The sequence below is a fragment of the Watersipora subatra genome, chromosome 11 (genome assembly GCF_963576615.1).
Source record: "Watersipora subatra chromosome 11, tzWatSuba1.1, whole genome shotgun sequence".
NCBI classification, from domain to species: Eukaryota; Metazoa; Bryozoa; class Gymnolaemata; order Cheilostomatida; family Watersiporidae; genus Watersipora; species Watersipora subatra.
In genome coordinates, this window is record NC_088718.1 from 4,524,527 (window position 1) to 4,549,580 (window position 25,054).

At 36.9% G+C, this 25,054-nt stretch overlaps 1 protein-coding gene across 1 annotated transcript; it reads left to right on the plus strand.

Moving 5' to 3' along the window:
- Positions 1-325: 325 nt before the first annotated feature.
- LOC137408303 (putative methyltransferase DDB_G0268948) lies at positions 326-24,169 on the plus strand. The gene is made up of 6 exons (XM_068094780.1): positions 326-451; positions 15,932-16,104; positions 16,666-16,879; positions 19,365-19,471; positions 21,491-21,628; positions 23,555-24,169. The coding sequence occupies exons 1-6, from the start codon at positions 341-343 to the stop codon at positions 23,652-23,654; spliced, it is 843 nt and encodes a 280-aa protein (XP_067950881.1). The 5' UTR covers positions 326-340; the 3' UTR covers positions 23,655-24,169.
- The last annotated feature ends 885 nt before the right edge of the window (positions 24,170-25,054 follow it).

Genomic DNA, 25,054 nt, shown 5'->3' on the forward strand with positions numbered 1-25,054 from the left:
ACATGAAAAAAATCAGAAAATTCTGACGATCTTTGTGGTATATAAAACAGCTAAGAAAATGGTGATTTCGACTGTGTATAAGTCGTATTTCTGATTCGATACCTTAATTTTCAACAGAACTTTATATAGCAAAGCGAGTTTGTTTTGAACTCTCTAAAATGACGTAACTCCAGTTGGCGTAACTCTTCCTATACGACACTGTTTGTATAGGCTACATCGGTGCGTAACTTTTCCTAAACGATACATCCTTACTAGTTATGACGTCATTGTCAAAACTCTCATGAGTCACTGAGACAGTGACCCATTTACGAATGAGCCGGTTTGAAAGAACAACGCTGCCATGGGTACCCGATACTTCGCGAGCAAATTGGGCGCTCAAAATTACGCTAAGTACCGACCTTCGTATCCTGACTCCGTTTTTGCATCATGCATCAACTTTTTAAAGAATGGTGTAAGTTTGCTTGTGAATTTATCTTTGTCAACCTTTGCCTAACGACACCGTCTAGTGAGCAACAATAGACCTATCTGTACTTGCCATATTTAAACAAACTGCATACTCGCGGGGCACTGTTCGACTATTTTTTTATTACCTATTTTTATATCAGACATGTTTCAAACATTCTAGCAGGTTTTTCTGAACAAATAGTTGGTGACATAATAAACAGTGACTTTGTTTTCTGAGATTTGTTTTGTGAGATGTTATTGGCATCTCTATTTAATATTAGTAAGGCTATAATATCGTGATACTATAATATAATCGGGTCTAGTGTGACACGTGATAAATTGCGTGACGCTTTTAGTAAGTCTATAATATCGTGATACTATAATATAATCGTGTCTAGTGTGACGCGTGATAAATTGCGTGATGGCTAAAACCATGCCAGATTGTCATAAAATTGCTCTCAATGGCTTACCAGATGCATTTCAAGTAATATTTTAACAAACCAGTGATTTTCTTTCCAGTTTAAATTATTTTCAGTTTAATGCAGGTCGAAGTTGTAGTAAGATTGATTTAGCACGGCCACTAGACTAGATGCGTTCGGTATCGGTATCGGTATAAATAGATCCTGCAGATATTCATATGAATATATTGTGCAGGCCTCAAGTTTGTACAATCAAAAGTATAGACTAAAATTACAACCTCAAAAACAAAAAATAAAAAAGCTTATTGTATGACATATATATCTCCGAGTTTCATATCTCGTATAGTTCTCGGAAGGAAGCTATTATGGTACTTGTTGTTATTTGCGGTTAAATTCATGGGCTGCGAGGCACGCTGACTTCTAGTGGTACAATGATCTTCATTTTTATTTTTACTAAAAAGCTCAGGAAACTTGTGTGATATTGCTCCTGGAGACTCGGAACAGGCGTCTCTGATCATTTTATATAACAAACATTTACGCAAGTTGGTTCTACGTTCCTCTAACGTCTCCAGGTTCATGTCTTTAATTAAGCCAGTTATACCAATATCGCGACCTTTAACATTGCAAATAAATCTTACAGCCTTTCTCTGAACCGCCTCAACCTGGTCAACCTCGTATCTCTTGTACGGGTCCCACACCTGGCATCCATACTCCAAAATAGGTCTAATAAAGGATTTATATGCAAGTAGTTTGAGAGCTTTAGGTGCACTAGATATAGATCTCCTTAAAAATCCTAGCATTTGACTGGCCTTTTTAACTTTGCAATCGATGTGATACTGCCACGAAAGGTCACTAGATAGCCACACTCCCAAGTATAGTGAATGGGTTTCAAACTGTAACAAACTTCCATTTAAAAAATATGGCAACTGGTCGTCAGAACATGCAGAACCTGAAAAACACATCACCTTACACTTTTCAATATTAAATTCTAGCTTCCACCTCTGAGACCAATCGAAGACAGCGTTTATGCTATTCTGAAAGTCGACAACAGTAAAGGAATTATCAATTGAGGCATAAACTATAGTGTCGTCCGCAAACAAACTAATATTACAATCAACACATTCAGACAAATCATTAATATACAATAAAAACAATCTAGGCCCCAAGACAGAACCCTGGGGTACCCCACTTGTAACACAACGACTCTCACTATTTACCCCTTTTATCGTAACTCTTTGAGTTCGCCCGGTTAAAAAATGTTTAATCCAGTCAACTAAAAAAGGACTAAGATTGTAGCGTTTCAGTTTATTAATTAAAAACATGTGAGGGACCTTGTCAAAGGCTTTTTTTAAATCTAAAATTAAAGCATGAGTTGGTACTTTTCTATCCAAAGCTTTTGCAATTGAGTGAATGGTAGATGTCAGTTGAGTCTCACAGGAGAGCCCAGCGCGGAAACCATGTTGAGAGGTGCTAATTATTTGATCTAGTTCGCTATTCAGTTTATGTAAAATGATGTGTTCCATAATCTTGCATGGAATGCTTGTCAGTGATATGGGCCTGTAATTCCCTGGAACTGTTCTGTCACCCTTTTTATGAAGGGGTACCACATTAGCCTCTTTCCATCTTGTGGGAACTTTACCAAGCCTTAATGACTCGTTAAAAACAATAGTTAGGCAGTCTGCAGTTTTTTCGGGCTGTAATTTCAACATATTACCATTAATACCATCTGGACCGGGGGCTTTTTTGATTTTAAGATCGTTAATCAATTTTAAAACGCCCAAGGCTGTAATATCGGCGGCCCAGTTTTCACACTGTTCGACATGCAACAGTTGTTCAGACTGACAAAATTGTTCGATAGACTTTCTTATTAAGTTATTAACCACCTCGTGTTGTTCTGCCCGGAAGCGAGTGTGAATGATATATTTTTCCACATCACCTAATATATAATCCTACTGTGATAATGCGGATACAATACACGTGTATATGTGAACGAGGGAAGACAACTACTACAACATCTCCCTTAATACACAATAAGAAGTAGGTAAGGCATATGTGGATTGGGCATACAGAAAGAAAGCATTACAAACTATGCCGAACAGAGCAAACATATAAGCCATAAACTAAGAATAACAAGAGTGAGTATAAATGTACAAGACCTAGCAACGAATGAATTATCGGCTGCTCACAGATCCATGCGCTTTACAGGTCTACGTATGCTAGTGCTGCGGCGTAGTCCTGGTGGCTGATTGTCAGAAATTGACATAGGTTGTCGTACTGCATCAGTGTTGGATCCGGCCTCACGCTCGACTAGTGGGAGAGTGCTCGGTTCGACAGTGTCCTGATTGTTCGGTGACAATCGGGAGAGGGCTTGACGGTTGCGACGTACGATGCCGTTCGGAGTGTGTACTTCATGCAAGCGTCCTGGAAGGTTTTTGGTAACAACGCCTTCTCTGTCGAGATCCCTAATGTACATGTCATCACCTCGCGATAACGGAGATAACTCTTTCGCTCTGTGGCGGCTGTCGAAGTTTCTCTTCATGCAGGATTTGTAATCCTGTTCTTTCGGCCTGACTATCTCTATGTCAGGAGGATTTGGTAGGAGTGACTTTGGATCAACGGGTATGTCCGATCTTAAACGGCGTCCCATAAGTAGTTCGGCAGGAGAATAACCGTTCTGTATGGGCGTGTTCCTATACGCTAGTAGCGCTCTATACGGGTCGAATGATTTGTGTAGCAGATTCTTAACTGTGCGCACGGCACGGTCTGCTTCTCCATTAGCTTGTGGAAATCTCGGTGAGCTGGTTATGCTGACGAAATTGTATTCTTCAGCAAACCTCTTGAACTGTTGGCTAGCGTACTGCAGGCCATTGTCAGATATGACAGACTGTGGAATACCGTGACGAGCGAATACGGACTTCAGTGCGTTGATCATGGTGTCGCTATCGGTTTGATCTAGCTTTATCACTTCTATGTACCTAGAATAATAGTCTATAACTAGTACATAGTCTTTGCTTTGCCAATGAAACATGTCGGTGGCTACACGCTGCCATGGGCGGTCGGGGAAGATTGACGGTTGCAACGGTTCAGTCTTTTTGCTAGAGTATGTTTGGCATGTTCTACATGATTTTATCATTTCGGAAATCTCGGAAGAAATGCCTGGCCACCAGACTGACTGGCGGGCTCTCTCTCTGCATTTTGTGATGCCCTGATGGCCGCAATGCAATCTAGAAAGAATGTCTGCGCGCATCGGAAGAGGTATTACCAAACGGTCCATATACATGAGAACATTGTCCACCAGACTCAGATCTCTTTGAACTTGCCAATATGGCTTCAGGTTCGTCTGCAAGTCTGATAAGTAAAATGGCCAACCATGTCGCACGTATTGCCTGATTTGCCTACATGCTGTATCCTCCAGCTGTGCATGTTTAATCTCGTTAAGCCTGCGGTCCGTCACTGGTAGTTGCAATAGAGACGATATAGTGTACACCTCAATTTCATCAGCGAGCTTCTTGTCCTCGACGTCTGGTCTACCTACTGGTCGGCGTGAAAGCAGATCTGCCACATAATTCGACTTTCCCGGTATGTGTTTAGTCACAAAAGTGTACTTCATTGCACGTAATCTTTGTCTTTGAATGCGAATCGTAAGATCGTTTGCCGCCTTCGAATTAAATATGGGCACTAGCGGCTTGTGATCAGTTTCGACTGTCACGTCCTGATGGCCAAGAATGTACCTATCGAACTTAGCACATGACCATGCTATACCTAGTGCCTCTTTCTCTATAGGTGACCAACGCTGATCGGTTTCGGTTAGAGATCGGGATTTACATGCTACTAGCCTTCGGGAGCCATCGGATTGCACTTGTAGCAAAACTGCTCCTAGACCCTGATTGGAAGCGTCACACATTATGATTATTGGTTTGTCGATGCTGTACCATGCTAAACACGGAGCCTTCGACAATTCACACTTAATGTCAGACACGGCTTGCTTTTGGGCAACATCCCAGACCCAATGTGGCGACTTGAGGACAGCACGAAGTGGTATCGTCAATTCAGTGATGCGTGGCGAGAACTTTCCCAACTGATTCACGGTACCTAAGAGTGATTGTAGTTCAGTTATATTTGTCGGGTCAGCGAGATTTTGAATATCTCTGATACGATCGGGATCGGGTCTCACGCCTTCTGCATCTACCAAATGATCTAAAAATTTCGTGGAGCGTTGGCTGAAGCAACATTTCTCCGCATTAAGTGTCATGCCGGCCGCCATCAGGCGTTGGAGCACTTTGCGGACACGATCATCATGCTCCTGTTCGCTGACAGAGCTGTATACTAATAAGTCGTCCATGTGACAGACAACACCGTCAAGACCTCTGAGAATGTTATATATACACCGTTGAAAGATGTCGCCAGCGCTGACTAGTCCGAATGGAACCCTATTGTAGCAATAACGCCCAAAAGGAGTCACGAATGTCGTGAGTAGCCGGGATTCGTCAGATAGCGGAATTTGATAATAGCCCGAGCTTGCATCAAGCTTGCTCATAAACTTTGCACCTGATATCTTAGCAAGCGAGCTATCGACGGACGTACTTGGATATGTGTCACGCCGTACGGCCTTGTTTAAATTTGTAAGGTCGGCACAAATTCGGATCTGATTTTGGTCTGCCTTCGGAACCTATACCATACCCGCACACCAGTCTGTAGGTACGGTCACCTTTGAAATGACCTCCTTTCGTTCCATATCGTCCAGCTGCTTCTTTACGATCCGCAAATGGGGCATCGATACTTCGTACGGGATATGCAACGCTACTGGTTTCGCATCGTCTCGTATCTGTATCGTGTATGGATCTGCGAGCTTGCCTAAACCACAAAAAACATCCGGGTATTCAGATTTAAAATCATGTTTCCCTACAACATCACCAGAAACAGTGTTAACATTGAATACATGATTTACATCACAAGTAACCAATCCTAAAGAAATACAGGCATCCTTGCTTAACAGATTAGTGTTCTGATCAGAAACTATATAAACTTTCTCAACAATGTGTCGGTTGTCAATGCGCATCTTAGCATTGGCATAACCTAATACAGGTAAGTGAGTGTTACCGGGTCCTACAAGTTGCTTGTCGGGTTTAGACAGTTTATGAATGTTACCTCTGAAAGAATCTACACTGCATACAGATACAGCAGCACCTGTATCGAGTTTGAACACACTTACGACCTCGGGACAGTTGTTGAAAGTGATATTTATTCTCACCGACCAGCTGCGATCGTCTACTTTGACTGGCTTGACCTCACCTAGGAAATGTGGTGTCGAAATATTTTCAGCTACTTGAACTTCTGAAACCTTAGATAATTGTCTGCATACCGATTTCCAATGTCCGATCTTCCAGCAGTGGTTACATACAGATTTGATAGCTGGGCATGATGATTTCAGGTGGAAGCCTTTTCCACACCTGTGACAGGCTTTCGGTTTACTGGCTGGATTAGGGTTATAACTAGCAGCACCAGTCGTTATGGGCCTAGCATTCTTGGCAGTCGCTTTCATAGACCTACGGTTTTTCAAATGTTTAACGCTGTCTACTGACGCCGAGGAACCTTCAATGCCAGGTCTCACTACCGTCTGTGCCTGCTTTGCTGATTCATATCTTCTGCAAATGTCTACAGCAGTGTTGAGAGTCAAATCTAATTCTGATTGTAGTTTGTTGCTCAGCGAATCATCAGTAACGCCAACAACCAATCTATCGCGAATGAGTTCTTCTCTCAATGCACCGTAGTTGCAATATTCAGCTTGTCTATACAGCTTATTGATAAATACGTCCATGCCATCGTTGCCTTGAGCAAGCTTGTTGAATTTCGCGCGTTCTACTATCGTATTAGTGCGAACACCAAAATATGTATCGAAAGCATTAATTAGATTGTCGTGTGTATCCTCCGGGATAGCTTTGGCTAAAATAATATCTTCTGCTTGAGGGCCTAACGTGTAAACAAGGGTGTTAATCTGTTCTCTGTCCCTTTGCTCACATAATCTACTTGCCTCCCGATACCTGAGCCATCTGGCTTTCCACCTAGTCCATTGTCCTGGGTCACTGAAGTCAAATTTGTCCGGTGGATTCAGTCTTGGAATTGAGTAATGTTTATGTACCACAGGAGCGGCATCTTCTTCTTCGCTATGCTCACTGTCTCCCATAACATTGCTGAAGACCTCTCGCTGCCACCATGTAGTAAGATTGATTTAGCACGGCCACTAGACTAGATGCGTTCGATAGACTTTCTTATTATTAAGTCATTAACCATCTCGTGTTGTTCTGCCCGGAAGCGAGAGTGAATGATATATTTTTCCACATAACCTAATATATAATCCTACTGTGATAATGCGGATACAATACACGTGTATATGTGAACGAGGGAAGACAACTACTACAACAGAAGTTATTTTTTAAAGATGTGATTGCGTCAAATAGTTTTTTTAGTTAGACTAGTTTCTTTGCGTTCTTTTTTAATTTTTTGTTGTACACCGCTTTTTAGTTAGTTTACTTGCAGTAGTACCTTGTGGAAAAAATATGACTATTGATTACCACAGTAAAAATTGCTCATATATAAATTTTAGTTTATTGTAAAAGAAAGTATATTTTTTGTCTATCATATCAGATTATGTTTGTTGTGTTAGGCGATCTCATTGGCAAGATGTTTGAAGATAAAAATTGATCGCGGTGAAAACGTGCCCAGACTTGCCCAAAATGATGTAACCAGTGATGCAACCTGTCTATCTCTCGTATTTATTAGAGTTGCCCCGATTCTAAGATCGGTATCGGTGCCGATATGGGTGTTCAGTATCTGAATCGGTATCAGCCGATCTTTTCTTAAAAAATCGGAAACTTCATAAACTTTTTACAGGTCAACTATTTAGCAGAAAACCGTATTTTAGCCTACTACACTAATAACAAATCATCAGCTGCAAGTTCCTTCTTTTTACCTAATGAATTCCGAGCCTGTCACACAATATATTTCATGTCTACAGCTTAATAAACATCCACACCACTGAGGAATATTTTGGCTTTAGTCAGGCCGTAATCACAAAGTGCGGTATTTCCCAATTACAGCGATATTATTTATTGCAGCCAATCACGAACAAAAGAACAATCAAGAAACATGAATGCGGTGTAATGTTTCTATTTACTAGCATTACAAAAGTAATTTGAGCAGCCGATGCATAAACCCATAAAGTTATCTATCCGTCTCTTGATCCTGACTATATGATGTATCGTTTGTATCGCATAAATTAACCTCAGGGGCTGATCGGTATTTAGCCTGTCCTCGTCATCTGTGGCAAGTGAACCTTCAGTACTACTGGATACATTGATAGTGGTAGAAAACAAAGACGTCTCGCAGAGATAATTGAATCACTAACGGTAATTAAACGAAACATTTATTTGCTCTAAACAGTACAGGCGCAGCAGTTTGTTCAGCAGTAGAAGAAACTCTTAATTTATCACAGATAAAGCTGCACCACTATCAGTAATTACCTTTATTAATAACGGATTTCAAGAACCATGGACTGTTTTGTTACTAGATGCACGGTATGGCAGTATATGAACGTATATACATGTATGTCTTTTTTCCATAACTACAAACAAATAGTACATAAATATTTATATTTTCTTTGCATTATATTTATATTTGCATAATAAAATTAACAATTATCTATGCAACCCAAAAGATCTGAATCGGTATCTGAATCGGATTATTTTTCAATAAGAATCGGTATATCGAATCGGTATCTGAATCGGCTGGTGAAATTAGAATTGGGGCATCTCTAGTATTTATATCGGCTATTGCGATATTGTCATATTAATTTCCTCTAAATGCTGTGTAAACATCTGAGTACTGACTACCAATTTTACCGGTCTACAGTAATTATGTCAAGCAAATTAAGTAGAATAAGGTCTTTGTATCGGCGCAGTTCTGTCGCCACCCACACCAGAAACTAGTTACTAAGTAAAATAAGTAAGTTGCTTCTTTGAAAAGAAAATGTTTGAATGTATGGCAAAACCAGCTGCATCCCTAGAAAGTCATGTATAGTTAACGTTTTCGAGTCATTATTGGTATCAATTTGTAGAAAAAATTCAGTGTTCACATTTAATTAGTTGATTCAAGTACTAAACAAGTAGTCGAGCTATGCAAAAGTACCTGTCAATACAGCTCTGATTACACTTCATAAATCCATCTATCCTACAAGATTTCAGCACAGGTGGCAATGAGGCTATGATGTATTCAATGTTCGGCAAATCATGTTTTGCATTATCTTCAACAATATTATTTTATTATATAACTATTTTATTATTCAACTAACAAGCCAAAAAAATTTCATCTCGGCATAAAGCTTTTATTAAAAATATTCATCCAAGTCGTGGCCACTCACATAATTTTAGCTCATATAATAGGACAAACTAATCTACTGCAGCAAACTCAAACAAAACATATCATGGTTTGTGCAGCGCACATTCACAGCTCTCTTTCCCATTTATAGCAGTTTCTAGACTCACGGCTGCTCGGCTGGTGGCACTAGATAAACATCCTGTAATCAATAAAACAAATGTAAGAACTACATGTCATTCATAGATATGTCGCTTTAATGCGTATCTACTGAAAGCTTTCAAATTGGGAGTTAGATAGGTTGCGAATGTAATTTTAAAAATGACTAAATGTTTAACAAAAACATAAGTGCGCCAAGCCAACAATTCGAAGCTTTGTTTCTGGGCGCTAAAGATGAGCATTGATCAATCGATTTCCCTCACTTTCTACAAGTGAGAAGTGAACATAAATTCTAATCATGAATCTAATTTACCAGCTAAAACTGCCAAGCCAATTCGAAACATATATTATAGCTAGGGGAAACGATAAAAAAGTTATGAAACGATGATTGATGATAGCGAAAGGTTATAATTTTATTAATCAGTAAATGTGTTCATGAGTACTTAAATTATTACCTTTAGTATATTTAACACTTGTTCATCAATCTAAGCCATTATATTGCTAGATGCTATAGATTAATTAAAAAGCCGTCCATTAATTTAACAATCAACATCATTTATTTTGTAGCAAAAACTCACTGCGCATTCGTATCACGCAGGCGTGCACCGAAAGGTACATAATGGTCTCAAACAGGGAAATATAATCTCAATATAAACACAACAGTATATATATATATATATAGGAGACTCAACGTTAAAAAGAAATTTACCTCCATTCTCCTATCTTCCTCTGCAGCATAACGCTGCTGATGCCTGTCGGCTCGAACCGTACGCTGTCTGCCTCAAACTTTAACCACTTGACGCTCAGAAAACTAGAGCGACCTTCACAGGAGCTGGAAGCATTGTTATAATTCTGTTCTTCGTCAATAAAACGTGTCGATGCAGTAATTCAGTAAATTAACAATGTCAATAAAGTCAGTAAATATCGATGTCTATGTGCGCTCTAGTAATTGAGTAAAACCCTAACTTTGAGATCACAGAGGTGTTCTGCGAGCGATAACATTTAATATGACGTATATAAAAATTTCATGCTGATGATTGGCTAAAGAAGAGATCATATATTTATCGCTGGTGAACTCTTTTCACATGTAACACTCGTTACGACACGAATGAAGCACCCGCTCGAATCTGAGCGTTTTAAAAGATGGCCCTATTCAAATGCCTATATCTCTGGACAGGGTTAGTCTACAAAGACAAAAATCAAATCAAATTGTAGCTGATGTTTTAGCCATTTATTGGTCTTAATTTCAATTGATCAACTTTTTTGACGCAATCACATTATTAAACATGTGTGAATATGACTCCTGACAAGTTTATAATAGATTTTAAAGTGTTTTAGCTAGTTTTAATACATTTCGGACCACTTTTGACCCTCATGCATTTTTCAGTTTGTTGAGATTTTTCTCGAACTAGAAAAATGCGTGAAGGTCAAAGTTGGTCCAAAATGTATTAAAGATGTAGTTGCGTCAAATTTAAGTTGATCTTAAAAGAAAGCATTTTTTTTCTGTATCAGTTGATATGTTGTTTGTTGTGTTACGCGATCGCATTGCCAAGATATTTGAAGATTAAAACCGAAAAAATCTGATCGCCGTAAAAACGCTCAGGCCACCAAAACGTGCCCAGACTTGCCCAAAATGATGTCACGCGTTAGGCAACCTGTCTCTATCTCTCGTATTCACATCGGGTATTTGCGATAAAAGTCTAGTCTTACGCGGCTCTATTGGCATATATCTTATTTTGTATTTGCTCATGTTGGCTAGAATAAAATTTTAAATCCTGCTACAGATGCATTATTATGAATGTTTCAAAGGCCTCAAATAACGAAAATTGAAAATTTGTTCTACTCACTTTCTCCAAATGTTGTGTAAACATTTCGGTACCGACTACCAATTTTACCAGTCTAAGGTAAATCTGTCAAGTCACTTATGTAGAACGCGGTCTTTGTATCAGCACAGTTCAGCAGCTACCCATACTAACGATATATAGCCTCCCATAAGCCCCGCCCACATTATGTCGCTTATCCTTGGGGCGGAGCTGTATATCATTGCCTACACCGTCTACGTACTAGTTTCTTACTAGTAGTATTCTCACCGAATACTACCTAAGTGAAATAAGCAAGCCACGTCTTTGAAAAGAATATAGACAGGGATAGAGTTTTAAGGATGAGAAGTCTGCTGCAAACTGGATTTGAACTCACATTCTCCAGTTTTGCGGACATCCATATACCATATCAAATTCACTACAATATTCTGCAAATCATGTTTTGCATTATCTTCAACAATATTATTTTATTATATAAATTTTACAAGCAAAAATATTTTCATCTCGGCATAAAGCTTTTATTAAAAATATTCATCAAGTCGTGGCCACTCACATAGTATTAGCTGATACAATAAGACAAATTCATTTACTGCAACAAACTCAAACAAAACATCATGGCTTATGCAGCACGCATTCAAGTCTCTCTTTCCCCTTTATGTCAGTTTCCACACTGACAAAGCTTCTTCGGCTGGTGGGACGGCATAAACATTCTGTAATCAGTAAAACAAATGCAAAAAATATGTCATTCATAGATATGTCATTCTAAAGCGTATCTATTGACAGCTTCCAAATTGGGAGTAGGATTGAAAGTTGAATTGGAGATTGCGAGTGTAATTTTAAAAAACGAATAAACATTTAATAAAGGCACAAGTACGCCAAGCCAACGATTCGAAGCTTTGGTTCTGGAGATTAAAGATTTGCAATGATCAATCGATTTTACCCACTTCCTACGAGTGAAAATAATTTGTAATCATGACTCTAATTTACCAAAGAAAATTCGAAAAAAATATTATAGTTAGGTAAAACGGCAGATAAGCTATGAAACGATGATTGGAGATAGCAAAGAATTATCATTTTATTAATTAGTATATGTATTTATAACTATAAAAATATTACATTTACTTAGGTATAGAAGACTCTAAGTTAATTTACCTCCATTCTGTCTTCCTCTGCAGCAAAACGCTGCTGACGCCTGTCAGCTTTGACCATAGGCTGTCTACTCCAATCTTTTACTAAAAGTTGCTCAGATAACTTTGAGTAGCGGTCGCTCGAACTTGAAGCCATTTTAAAACTATGTATAACTTAGTAATTGTTGAAACGCGTTGAATCAGTAACTATGAGAATGAATTCCCTAATTATGAGAATCTTCGAGATCACAGACAACGCGTTTTACGAGTGATAACATTTATTACGGCCTATATAAAAATTTCGCGCGCATGATTGGCTTACGAAGCGACCTCATATTTATTGCTCGTGGTTTCGTTTCAGATACCTTGCTTGTGACGTCACGAAAGAGGCACCCGCTGGAACGTGAGCTTTTTAAAAGAGGGCCTCATTCAAACGCATATATCTCTGGACAGGGTCGGTCTACAAAGACAAAAATGGCATCAAATTGTAGCTGATGTTTTAGCCTTTAATGGGTCTTAATTTCATTAAATTGAATTTTTTGACGCAACTACATCTTTAAAACTAGCTAAAATTGTCAGCAGTCATATTCACACATGCTTGAAAAAAACTTCGACCTGTATTTGCTTAAAAATAATTTAAACTCTGAAAGAAAATCACTGGTTTGTTGAGATATTACTTAAAATGCATCTGGTAAGCCATTGGGAGCAGTTTTATGACGATATGGTATTATTTTAGCCATCACACAATTTTTCATGCATTACGCGATTTACTAGACTCGTAATATAATACTGTATTTAGCTGCCTAAAACATCCAAAAATTTAGTATCTACAATAGGTATGGTATGGCATTTGCGTACTGTAGCAAACCTTAAAAATCATTAATGTTATTCTAGCGAGCAACCTATAACATAAGTGAATATTTTGCCAAGGGCTGTGTGGAGCAACTCCTTGAGGATTCGTTTACCTAGTTTTGTAAAACGCGTGATGCGTGAATCAGCGTGATGAGTAAAAATACTTCTAAATAGCATAAAATCATTTTAAAACATTCATAGATGAGTTTTGGCAGATTTTCAGTTGAGTAAAAAAAATTGCGTGAAAGCTAAAATCATGCCAGATCATCATAAAATTGCTCCCAATGAATTACCAGATGCAATTTAAAGATTGACGCAACAAAATTCACTTTACAGTTATTTGGTATCAAAGGTTCACTATGTCTTGCTCTGCTGTGTTGTAGGTTCAAAATATGTTGAAATGTGATATCAAGCTCTTAGAAGCTAAAAAAACGAACAGTTAATCGCAGCCATCATGAAAACGCTGTAGGTTGGAATCCCTCTCAAAACGGCTCAAATGTGATGTAGTTGAACACGATGTGCTTCTGTTTACACTTTCATGCAACCTCATTCGTCGAAATATTTTCACAAATGTACTTCGCTCATTCAATAAAACCATGTCTATTGTCTTTACGCGTCTATTTCATCATCATTGTAATGCTGTCACTTTCAGCACTGATATCTCAAAACCTAGCCTGTAAATTAGCTTAATTTTTTAACCTTAGCTCGAGGGGTTGCATATCATCTTCTGATAACCATGAAGAGCTTGTTGGTCACCGGTGATGGTCGAAGAATGTTGTAGAAATTGTTCGCGCGTTTGGCCAGAAATTTGGGTCACATGATCAGATTACGACTAGATGATTAGACCAAGCTGAAACGAAACTGTAAAGTTGCGAGCATCTATATTCGGGAGGGTTTTCCGGTAGAACCCGAAGTGTTTGTCATAAACTAGTGCTACGAAACTTTTTACATGGAGCTTTTTATTGGCCTTTCATTTCACACAATAACCTCACGTGACAAAATAATAACCACGTCGAGTTGAGTGCGTCATCAAAATAAAAGGATTCCAATCTACGGCCGTTTTTCAACTTCGTTTTTCTGTTTTTATTTTCTGTTAGTTTTTGAGCTTTTAAGGGCTTTTAATCACATTTCCAGATATTTTGAATCTACAGCGCAGCAGAGTAAAGCATGGTGAACCTTATGATACCAAATAACTGAAATGTAAATTTTTTTCCGAGTCAACCTTTAAAAATGTGTAAAAGTTTCCAGTGATTTCTTTCCCAGTTTAAATTTTTTCCAAGCTAATACAGGTCAAATTTTTTTCAAGCATGTGTGAATATGACTCCTAACAATTTCTAATAGATTTTAAAGTGTTTTTAGCTAGTTTTAATACATTTTGGACCAATTTGGACTTTCACTCATTTTTCTAGTTTGTTGAGATATTACTTGAAATTGCATCTGGTAAGCCACTGAAAGCAATTTTATGGCGATCCGGCATAATTTCAGCCTTCACGCAGTGTCACGCAATTTTTTTTCTCACTGAATATCTCCCGAAACTTCATCTATGGGTGTTTTTGAATGGTTTTATGCTGTGTAGAAGTGGTTTTAATCATCACGCTGATTCATCCATCATGTGTTTTACTAAACTCGGATGTGATTGGCCAGTTTGAACAAGAACGAAATGTTGAGGCATTTCGCTTATAAAAGGCGACCGCTGCAATTTATTAGACAAGTCAGCTGGTGTTTTGCTCTTAAAAGGGAACATAATATTGTTACTGTAATAAAATCGTTTATTTGTTGGAGATATCATTTCTGATCGTTATTAAAAGACGAGCAGCAAGGTCGGACAAAATTACAACAAATAATTGGATAGCAAAATGGTTGATTTCAGCTTCTGCCTGGTGGGTTCGGCAGGCTGTATCGTCAGCAGCGTTGGGTCCAGCGCAGATACGCTAGAAATAAGGGCTGTTTCCACTCGTATGAGTTTTCTTCAGTAGGCTATTGATACAAGGCAATTTTACATCACTATGTGTTCTATTTCAGCTATTATAAGAACATTATTTCTAGTCCATCTACGATGAAAAGCCTATTGTTTGCCAACACCATTGTTGTAAACAATCAAAGCTATTCCATAATCAAAACAAGTTTGGTAACCATTATACACTCCTGCTGCTCTAGTTTCATATTGCTGATTCATGTCTCAGCCACCCATCACCTAAGCATTAAGTGTTGGTTTCATTTCCTTTATGGCAAGAGATATGTTATGCTTTGTCATCATATGCGCATTCATATTCAACTGTCCCCACATGTGCTTTATTTCTGTAAGGATGTCTGCATGGAAAATGTGTGTACAGAACAACCTGAAGCTATAGACTGCCTGAATCAAACAGAACTGAAGTTACTGAACTCTTTATATAGTTAAACATGTCATAAAGCTTCCCCAAATAGTGATCTTGTTTCTATAAAGCTCATGTAATTCATCATCAAGGTAATTGTATGTTGAGCTCCCCATGTGCATCATTGCATTGATGAATTTTCCCTAAAAGCTTTCCTGTAGCTTGCTAAGCAGTGTGTTATGTAATTGATGTTAATATAGAACACCCATTATTTCAAACTTTAATGAAAAAACAACTCTAACAGTTGCTATGTATAAAATTCTCATGAAGCTACCGATATTAAATAAATAATCAATGCCGCTAAACAACTACTCATTATGTTATAAGTTTATGTTGTACAACTTTCATACATTAATTTGCTGTAGGCAACAAATAAGGCCAAGAAGTTTCCTTTTGCTGTTGATGTTGGCTGTGGTACTGGGCATCAATCTACAGTTCCACTAGCGAAATACTTTGACTCAGTGTTGGGGGTAGATATCAGTGAAGAGCAGATATCAGAGGCCAAGAAAAGCAAACATCCGGAGAATGTTAGCTTTAAGTAAGTGGTTAACATATATATGTGGTTGAAAGTGGCTTGACAACTGGTATAATTCAACATGTTATATATACTTTTGCTAGATATGTCAGTAATGCCAGATTGGGATTCAAAGATGCTCTATTTATTATCAGAACTCTTGACTTTGATGTAATAGTTTCCCTAAGTGGTACCGAAAAGATGAAATTGATACTTACCATTTATACTTACCCATACTTACCTTTACTTACATGGTGCCTGTTTGACTTGGGTTTTAACCCCTGATTTACTGCTTATGACTTTGGAAGACGAGGAAAGAGTTTTTCTCATGTTATAATCGTTTATCAAAGATGCAAAACATTCTCTATAATAACCAGGAACTTTCAAGGTGTATACATGGAATGCTACATTTTGTCAAAATATTTCTTTTTTTACATTTTGTTAACATGTTTTCTATGCATGCACTTATTGATAACTTACAATTTATTGATGATATACAATTTAGGCAAGAGATTATCACTCTTATGGGTTTGCTTTAGGGAAAAACAGCCTTTGACATTTTTATTCCTGGAATTTTGCTAACAGGGTGTCAGCAGGGGAAGCACTTCTTGTCGAAAATGAGACTGTATCATTACTTCAAGTAGCAGCTGCAGCACACTGGATGGATTTAGCGAAATTTTATAAAGAAGCTGACAGAGTTTTAACTCCTGGAGGGGTTGTCACGTTATATTGCTATGCAGGCCCAGCTCAAGCCTTGAACCATCCTAAATCTGCTGAAGTCAATCCTATACTCCATGAGGTATTGCTAACAATAACAATGACAGTTAAATTTATTCAAGGGACAGATTTTATACCATTTTCCTCACATTGCAATTGCTTATACAATATAGTAGTATTCTTTTGCCTTGGTGTGTGACTATTATTTGGGTTTGTGAATGAAAACATCTTCTGTTTGAAAACAAAGTGTTTGAAACTTAGCAGCTATTTTCTTAAAGGTAGAACTTGTTTAAACCTGAGTCTTTGAAAAGTACTTCAAAAGATGAACTAAAAAAATAGCTCCTTCAATGAACTGGAAATAGCATTTAGAAGTACTGTATTTGATGGTCTATAAGATACACTTTTTTATCAAAAATGGCGTAAAAAGTCTCCGTGTCTTATGTACATGATAAGTATTTTAGTTAAAATGCTACTTAAAATATTACACAGATGCTTTAGCCAAGACTAACGTTCATTTAGTTACATTATTTGTAAAGTTTATTAACTGGATTTCGCCGTTGGGATTATGGATGCAAGAAACAAGAAGCAAAGTTACACTACTCGCTACACACTTTACGTTATAAAATGTGCTTAAGGACACGGAAATAGAGCAGCAGGAAATTATCTTGAGCCTCCTACCAAAAAGACTTGTATGATCTTGGCGGCTACAAAAAATAAACTACAAGAAGTGAAGAAGAACATAGCCTTCAATTTTTAATTCCGCACTCGCCTGCCTAGAGGAGGAAATAAAAAAGTGGGTGGTAGATGAAAGAAACTCTGGCAGGTGTGTATCTACAAAAATAATAAGGAACGAAGCCAGGAAATTTGCTCATGAACATGGGATTGAGAAGTTTAAAGGCACAGAAGGGTGGTGTTACTACTTTATGAAAAGAGGTTTGTTAATGCGAACAAAAACATCGATTGGACGAAAAATGCCAGTCGATTATAATGACAAAATTGTCAATTCTCATAAATTTGTTATAGCTGCTTGAAAAAATATCCCTTAAAACTGGACCAGATTGGAAATATAGATGAGGTTCCATTAACATTTGATGTGCCATCGTATAAAACTGAGTGCGAAGAGAGCAAAGACTTGCAGCGAAAACGACAGGCGATAAAAAGACACATACGATTGTTCTTTCATGTTGCACCGATGGAACAAAACTGCCTCCTTTTTGTATTTTTAAAAGGAAAATTTTCCCTAAAGAAAAAATTGCAAAAGGTGTTCATTGTCGTCCTAAAGAATAGATGAAGATAACCTGAAAATATGGTTATGAAATGTATGGGTGAAACATCCGGGTAGATTATTAAAGGATCATGCCACGAAAGGAAAGTGGTGAAAATATGGACTGATAAAGCAGTCACTCCTAGGGAGTTAACGGGTCAACTACAACCTTCAGATGTATTCCTTAATAGGTCATTCAAGCAAAGCATGAAGGAGCTTTGGAACGATCGGATGACAATGCCAAATCACGATCTCACACCAACAGGAAGGATGAAAAAACCGAGCATTGCAGAAGCTGGTGAAAGGGTGAAACAAGTTTGGGATAACGTCAGACCTGAAATGGTTGGAAAATCTTTTGGGAAATAAAGTCTCGGCAATGCTCTTGATGGAACAGAGGATGACGCATAGGGTTATTTCAAGACGATGATGATGAAGATGGCCAATTACAGTGTTCTGGTTACGACGGACGAATTTTCTGGACATAAAAACGAGAAACATTTGTTGACCTAGTTTTCTGTTTCTATTCACTTATGATGTCTTATGTTTTGTTATTTGGTTTTCCGAAGAGTTTTTGTATAAATCGTGTTTTCTCCTGCCAGAAGTAGTTTCCATAATCGTCCGGAGTGAATAGCTAAATTCTATGATCCTGTTATAACCTACTAAAATATATATAAAAAAAATTCCTTCAAAGTCCTTCTGAAATTGAAAGTGTGTCCTATGCAAAAATGTGTCTTATAGTCCATCAAATACGACATTTAAAAATAACGCAATAGTTTAACAATATTGCAATAATTTAAAATAATGCAATATTTGAAAATAACTCTGGACATTTACTAATTGGCTGCAATTTACAAAACTTCCAAAAATTGTCAAATTAAATCTTAACAATAACAAGTTCAAGTTAAACTAAAGAGATGTTAACTTTATACTGTTAAGAAGTGTTATAAAATACATCTATAGGTTGCTGTGTATTATTGTTATCATTTTATTGATGAAATTGTCAAAGCCATGTAATCTTATTGGTTTTATGACCTTACTGACAGCTTTTTGGTTATGTTACTTATTGTTATTTGTTTTTTTAGTTAATGTTAACTTTTTTCTAGCTAAATCGACCTAAATTTTTTTCGTTTGCCGTTTTTTTAGTTGCATAAAGTTATAGTTATAGTTTATACTTGATTAATTACCTAAGCATCTCAAGGTTAAAATATGCTTAGCCGGTTTTCTTTTTATAATAAAAGCTGTATGAATCACTGTTTTGAACCTTCGAGTATCATATACTATTCAGCCTGCTAACTCTTTACAGATATTTGAGAGACATGTGGAGAGAGGCTTTTGTGTCCCTGCCAATGACATGGTGAGACGTCGTTACACAGATGAATGCTTTCAAATTCCTTATAGTGATAAAACGAGGTGACTAAACATTATTTCAATTGGTTTTAATGGATTAACATTGTGGTTTTTACTGTCTTACATTGAAATCACATATGAATAGAAAGATTAACACATTAACATAGTAATGTAATACAGCGGAATTATTACTTATAAAATACTCCGCTTGCGAAATTTTCAAGCTACAAAACATCTTTTCGTTGAAAGATTTCTTCGGCTTTCGAAAGATGTTTGTAGATACAAAAGACCAAAAGGCCTTTCATTGCTTGACCTGTTTGCTTTCTTTGTTTGAAAAGCAAAATGGTAAAAAATATTGCAATATTATTGTGTGTATTCTTTAAATTTACCATGTATGCTTTGTTAGTAAATGTGCTCCTTTTGTACACCACTTTTTCTCTCTTTTGCCAACTGTTGGCTGCCTCTTTTCGCTGATGTATAGTTTGGAGTTATCATATATCACATCCAGAGTGGGAAAACTTTAATTTTTAGCAATTCAAGTTTTGTGTTTTCTATATGATAGTTTTTAGTTAGTAAGTATAAAGCTTTATACTTGCATGCTTGAAACATTTATTCTGAGCAAAACAAAATCACGAAAACAGCACAACATTCACATCGTCTGACCGCCATCTTCCTACTTCCGCGGTCTTCACTCTGCCTCATTCTGAGGGCCAAAGATATACAAACCAATGTACCGTTCATAGTTTTTATTCATTATTTCTCCATTTCTTTCTTTTTCCATGTGTACTTTTTGCATTTACTAATTAGTAATATAATTCTAACGTGTGTTTATTACGTTTTGATTATTGAATGTATTTATAACTAGGTGAATGGCCGTCATTGCACAGTTAATAGAAAACAGCTTATAAACTGTGACTGGTAATAGAGTGGCCAATGGTTAAAATGCTATTAACACAGCATCGTTATGTGTATTGAATTCATCATGCTAAGTTTATCGTTTAAATCAATAGCGCAAATTTATTATACTGTTGAACTTTGGCTTATGATCACTGATACATAGGAAGTTTTTATTGGTCGACAAAAAGAACCTTAGCAAATATTTATCTGGAAATAATTTCCAACATACAGCGTCTGAAATGTTTTAAAACATAACAATTTTGTAAGTAAAAGTAAAGAAAATAGTAGAAATTACAATAAAACCAAAATAGTAAAATATATGTACCAAGTTAATTTAAGCTATACTCAGTTGACCCTCATTAAAATGCACCTGATTAGGTTAGTCTGGATATCGGATAAGTGGACAAATTTAGGCATAGCTGTTGCAAAAGAAAGACAGTTGTGTTCAATTGATAAGCAGTCAGTTTATAATGATTGTTAGTAAAAATTATTAAATGTAACAAATATTTGTTTATTTGAGAAACACTAATCTTTTTGAGCGTTTAAGAGCTTGTAATCACATTTCCACATATTTTGCACCTACAACACAGCAGAGTAAGACATAGTGGATCTTTTGATACCAAATAACTGTAATGTGAATTTTGTTGCAAGTCAACCTTTAATGTGATATTACCTGTACACAGTGGACGCTCCTAGAGTGTAAGTAATTCGTTCCGAGTATGTTTACTTTATACGAACAGTAAAATACATTTTAATTGCCTAATCCGTTTCTAAATCTTTCCGAACCCACCCCTACGCTCCTTAAAAAACTAAACTTAACATTTTATGTAATGAATACAGTAACTGTGGTATTATTGGTTAGTGTCTACAACTTTTCTTTTTTTATGTCTGGCACTTGGTTTAGGGTCCATGATTACGGTAATTTTATGATAAGTTAAGGGAAGCCCACACCTTCAATGTTAATTTAAATTGATTTTCTTATTTTTTCAATACAGCAAGATCTATGCAGCTAAGAAAAAATTGTATATGGCTAAAATACAAAGCCAAACAGTCACAACTTTCTAGTTTAGCCAACTCCATCTTCACTGCACATTAATGAAAAGTTGAGACAAGATTGTCTTACAAGTTTATAGATTTGTGTCGTGATTGAGACAATTGTGGCCCAAACATGTTGACTTGTTTCAGGATAGACAACATTCCACATCCCATTACAAACACTGTTGAAGATTATGTGAAATTTTGTAAAACCTTGTCATCATTTCGAAGGATGGAAGAGGCAGAGCCTGATTTGACTAAACAGTGGATAGAGGATGCTACATCCAGGTTCCTATGATTCTATGTTCTTAATCAGAGTCCATTGAAAGATTTTAGTTTAAACGCTGGTGATTTTTCAGTCAGCATGCATAAAACGCAACGATACGATTCTTTCCCGTTGTTTTGCTGCCATTCATGCCGAAGGTCAGATTGTTTGACTGACGAAACATGTTTGGCTGGCCATACTGCATTCACAACTGTCCATTCCTGCATGATTAACAGAAATCATTTTACAAGCCCATGAAGAATCATTACGTAATTTCTATATTATTTTTTATGATTGTTTTATTTTTGGAATGATTTTTAACTGATTCAAAAACGTCATACATGAATTCAGCAAAGTTTGAGAACCGGGGGTTCTTAAACGTAGCTTGGTAGCTAAATTTTCCATTAGCTGTCAGGCTTCACAAATTTATTTCGTAGAGGCTTACTCTAATGCTCTTTAAAGGTTGACTTGCAACAAAATTCACATTACAGTTATTTGATATGAAAAGATTCACCATGTCTTACTCTGTTGTGTTGTAAGTGCAAAATAAGTGGAAAGGTGATTACAAGCTCTTAAAAGCTCAAAAACAAACAGAAAATTGCAGCCACGCGAGACCGCCGTAGTTTGGATTCTCTTTCCAAAACGGCTCAAATGTGATGTAATTGTGAGAGATGGTTTCTGTTTACACTTTCATGCAACCTTATTCGTCGAAATATTTTCACAAATATACTTCACGCATTCAATAAAACTATGTCTATTGTTCTTACACGTCTGTTTTATCGTCATTTTAATGCTGTCACTTTTAGCAGTGATATCTTATAACTTACCATAAAAATTCGTTTAATTTTTTAGCCTCAGTTTGAAGGAGTACATATCATTGTCTGATAATCATGATGAACCTGTTGGTAACTTGTGATAATCGAAAAGTGCTGCAGAAATTACTTGCGAAGTATTTGGTCACATGATTAGGTTACGACTTGCCGATTAGACCAAACCGAAACCAAACTGTAAAGTAGCGAGCATCTATATTTGATACAGGGTCTTCGGTAAAACCCGAAGTGTTTGTCATAAACTAGTACTACAATAAGTTTTATATTGAGCTTTTTATTGGCCTTTCAATTCACGTGAGAACATCACGTGACAAGACAATAACCAAATTTCATGGCTACGTCATCGAAGTAAAGAGATTCCGATCTACGGCGGCTTTTCGTTTTTGAGCTTTTAAGAGCTTGTGATCACATTTCCACATATTTGACACCTACAACACAACAGAGTAAGACATGGTGAATCTTTTGATACCAAATAACTGTAATGTGAATTTTATTGCAAGTCAACCTTTAAGTAACTGTGAAATTTTTAAATTTTTGAAAGAATGAGTGTCGGGATGTTATGGAGTTCCTTATTTTCCATCGTCCATACTTCATATGATTTATTTTGGGTTATGGCAGTTTATGAGAAGTTAGCTAGGTGCATAATAACGGTGGGTGGAAAAGGTCATAGTTGAAGGTCAAAGAACAACAGCTCTAAAACAATTGCTGTGTCTATAGATGTGGCTATAACTACATCCAAATGAAATTTTGTTTCTTATCAAGGCTATTAATTTTGGCAGTTTTATTAGTTGCGGTAAAATATCTGATCTGGCTGCATGTAAACTCAAAATTTACAGCCCTATACATGAAATAAAATTTGTTGTTTTCACAGAGTTTTTACCGAGAGAAGTGTACATGACACCTTCAAGTGTTCACTGGCACAATGATGAGTTTTTTTTTTGTGCATACTTTTTTGCTGTATATAGTAACTTAGAGAAATCCATTTGCTGGATGGTGTTTTGTATAAATTTATAGGGATACTCAGAATTGGCTTGAAAAGTAAGAGCATTGCTGTCATAAACCAATAATATTCCTCTGAAGAGCTCTACACTCTACAGTGATGTTTTGATATCGTTGCAGATTGTTGAATGCGCTGGAAACCACTGACATGTCCAGGCAATTTACCGTTTATCTTCAAGTGCACATGTTACTTGGCCGGAAGCCACACCAACCCAAGTGAATGGAACATTCTTACAAGAATTAAATCCATCTGCATGAACTTGCATAATATAGTAATGTTGACAATATATTTTTATATTCTGTCTAATCAGAGAATATTGCAATCCATCCATAAATCCATGACAACTGTGATACTCATGTTTAGTAAATAATCTTCTATTGGAAGAAGTTTGTAAATGAACTAGTAATAGAAAGAGAGGTAATGGAATCATTGATTTTATGAGAAATAGTGGCATTTGTGTGCCATGTAGAGCCAGGTATATTTACACTTAATGGGCTAATGTTCAAAATGGTTCTTTATGTAAAATGTACCTTTTTGTTCTGTGTATTTGGAGAGGTTTACAAACTGTTTACATATCGGCCTGTGACAACGCAACACAGGTACCCATATTTAGTAGATAATATTAACTATCCAAGAAACAAGATCATAAATTATTCAATAATAAAAGCTGAGATATTGGTTCATAATGTTCAATGGTGTATAATATTAGTGGCTAGCATACAATCAGTAGGTCAATGGTTGGAATCACTGAACTGTTGATGGTGCTAGGAAGGGTATTCAGCCACAAGTGCTTCAGTGTCAAACCTCAAGCGCAGATGGAAGCAATATATTCCATTCCAGGATATACCAGTTGCAGTGGTGTGCCTTGAATGGGAAAGCCGAAAGAAGAAGAAACTGAGATATGGGAATCATTAATTCATGAACAAGGTAGGTATAGGTTTTTTAAGCAAAATCAAGGAGTCGCCTATCAATTTAAATCTGCTCCACTGTTACGAGTGTTATCATTGTTGCCACTTGTAGTATGTAGAAACCTTCAAGATTAGCCAAATTCTGCAGCTTCATTAATACTTCAAATTTAGCACGACGAAACTCTTGGTTATCCAACATGTGATAAGCATAGGTGATAACTGGTTGCATCACATCTTAAACTTGGCAGTGTAAGTAATTGGGGCAGTAATTGTAATATGAACCTGCGTGTGCTGACTCATGCACCAGTCAGCCACATGGCTGTGCTAACAGGGCAATATTACAACTATATAGTATTTTAATATTTAATCTATATAACTCTCAGAGTTTGCCTGTTCAGCTATAGCAATAAAGTCTTAGCTACAAAAATCATCTTCGTACTAGATTTGAACTCGCGACATTCAAATCGCGAGTTCACTAACACGCGTGTAACCACAAGGTTAAGCTGTTCTTATCATTCCCATCGTTACATATTCTCCATATTCTTCTCGCGATTGCACACGCCAAATCTGCCCGTGCAAAAAAGAGATGTGATGAAGTCAATTCCTTAACTGTTCGCAGTTATTTCGTAGAAAAACTGCAGACTACATGAGGGTAGGTATAGTCTAAAATATCCCATGTTAGTATCGCTGCCAAGTAAACACTGATTTTTA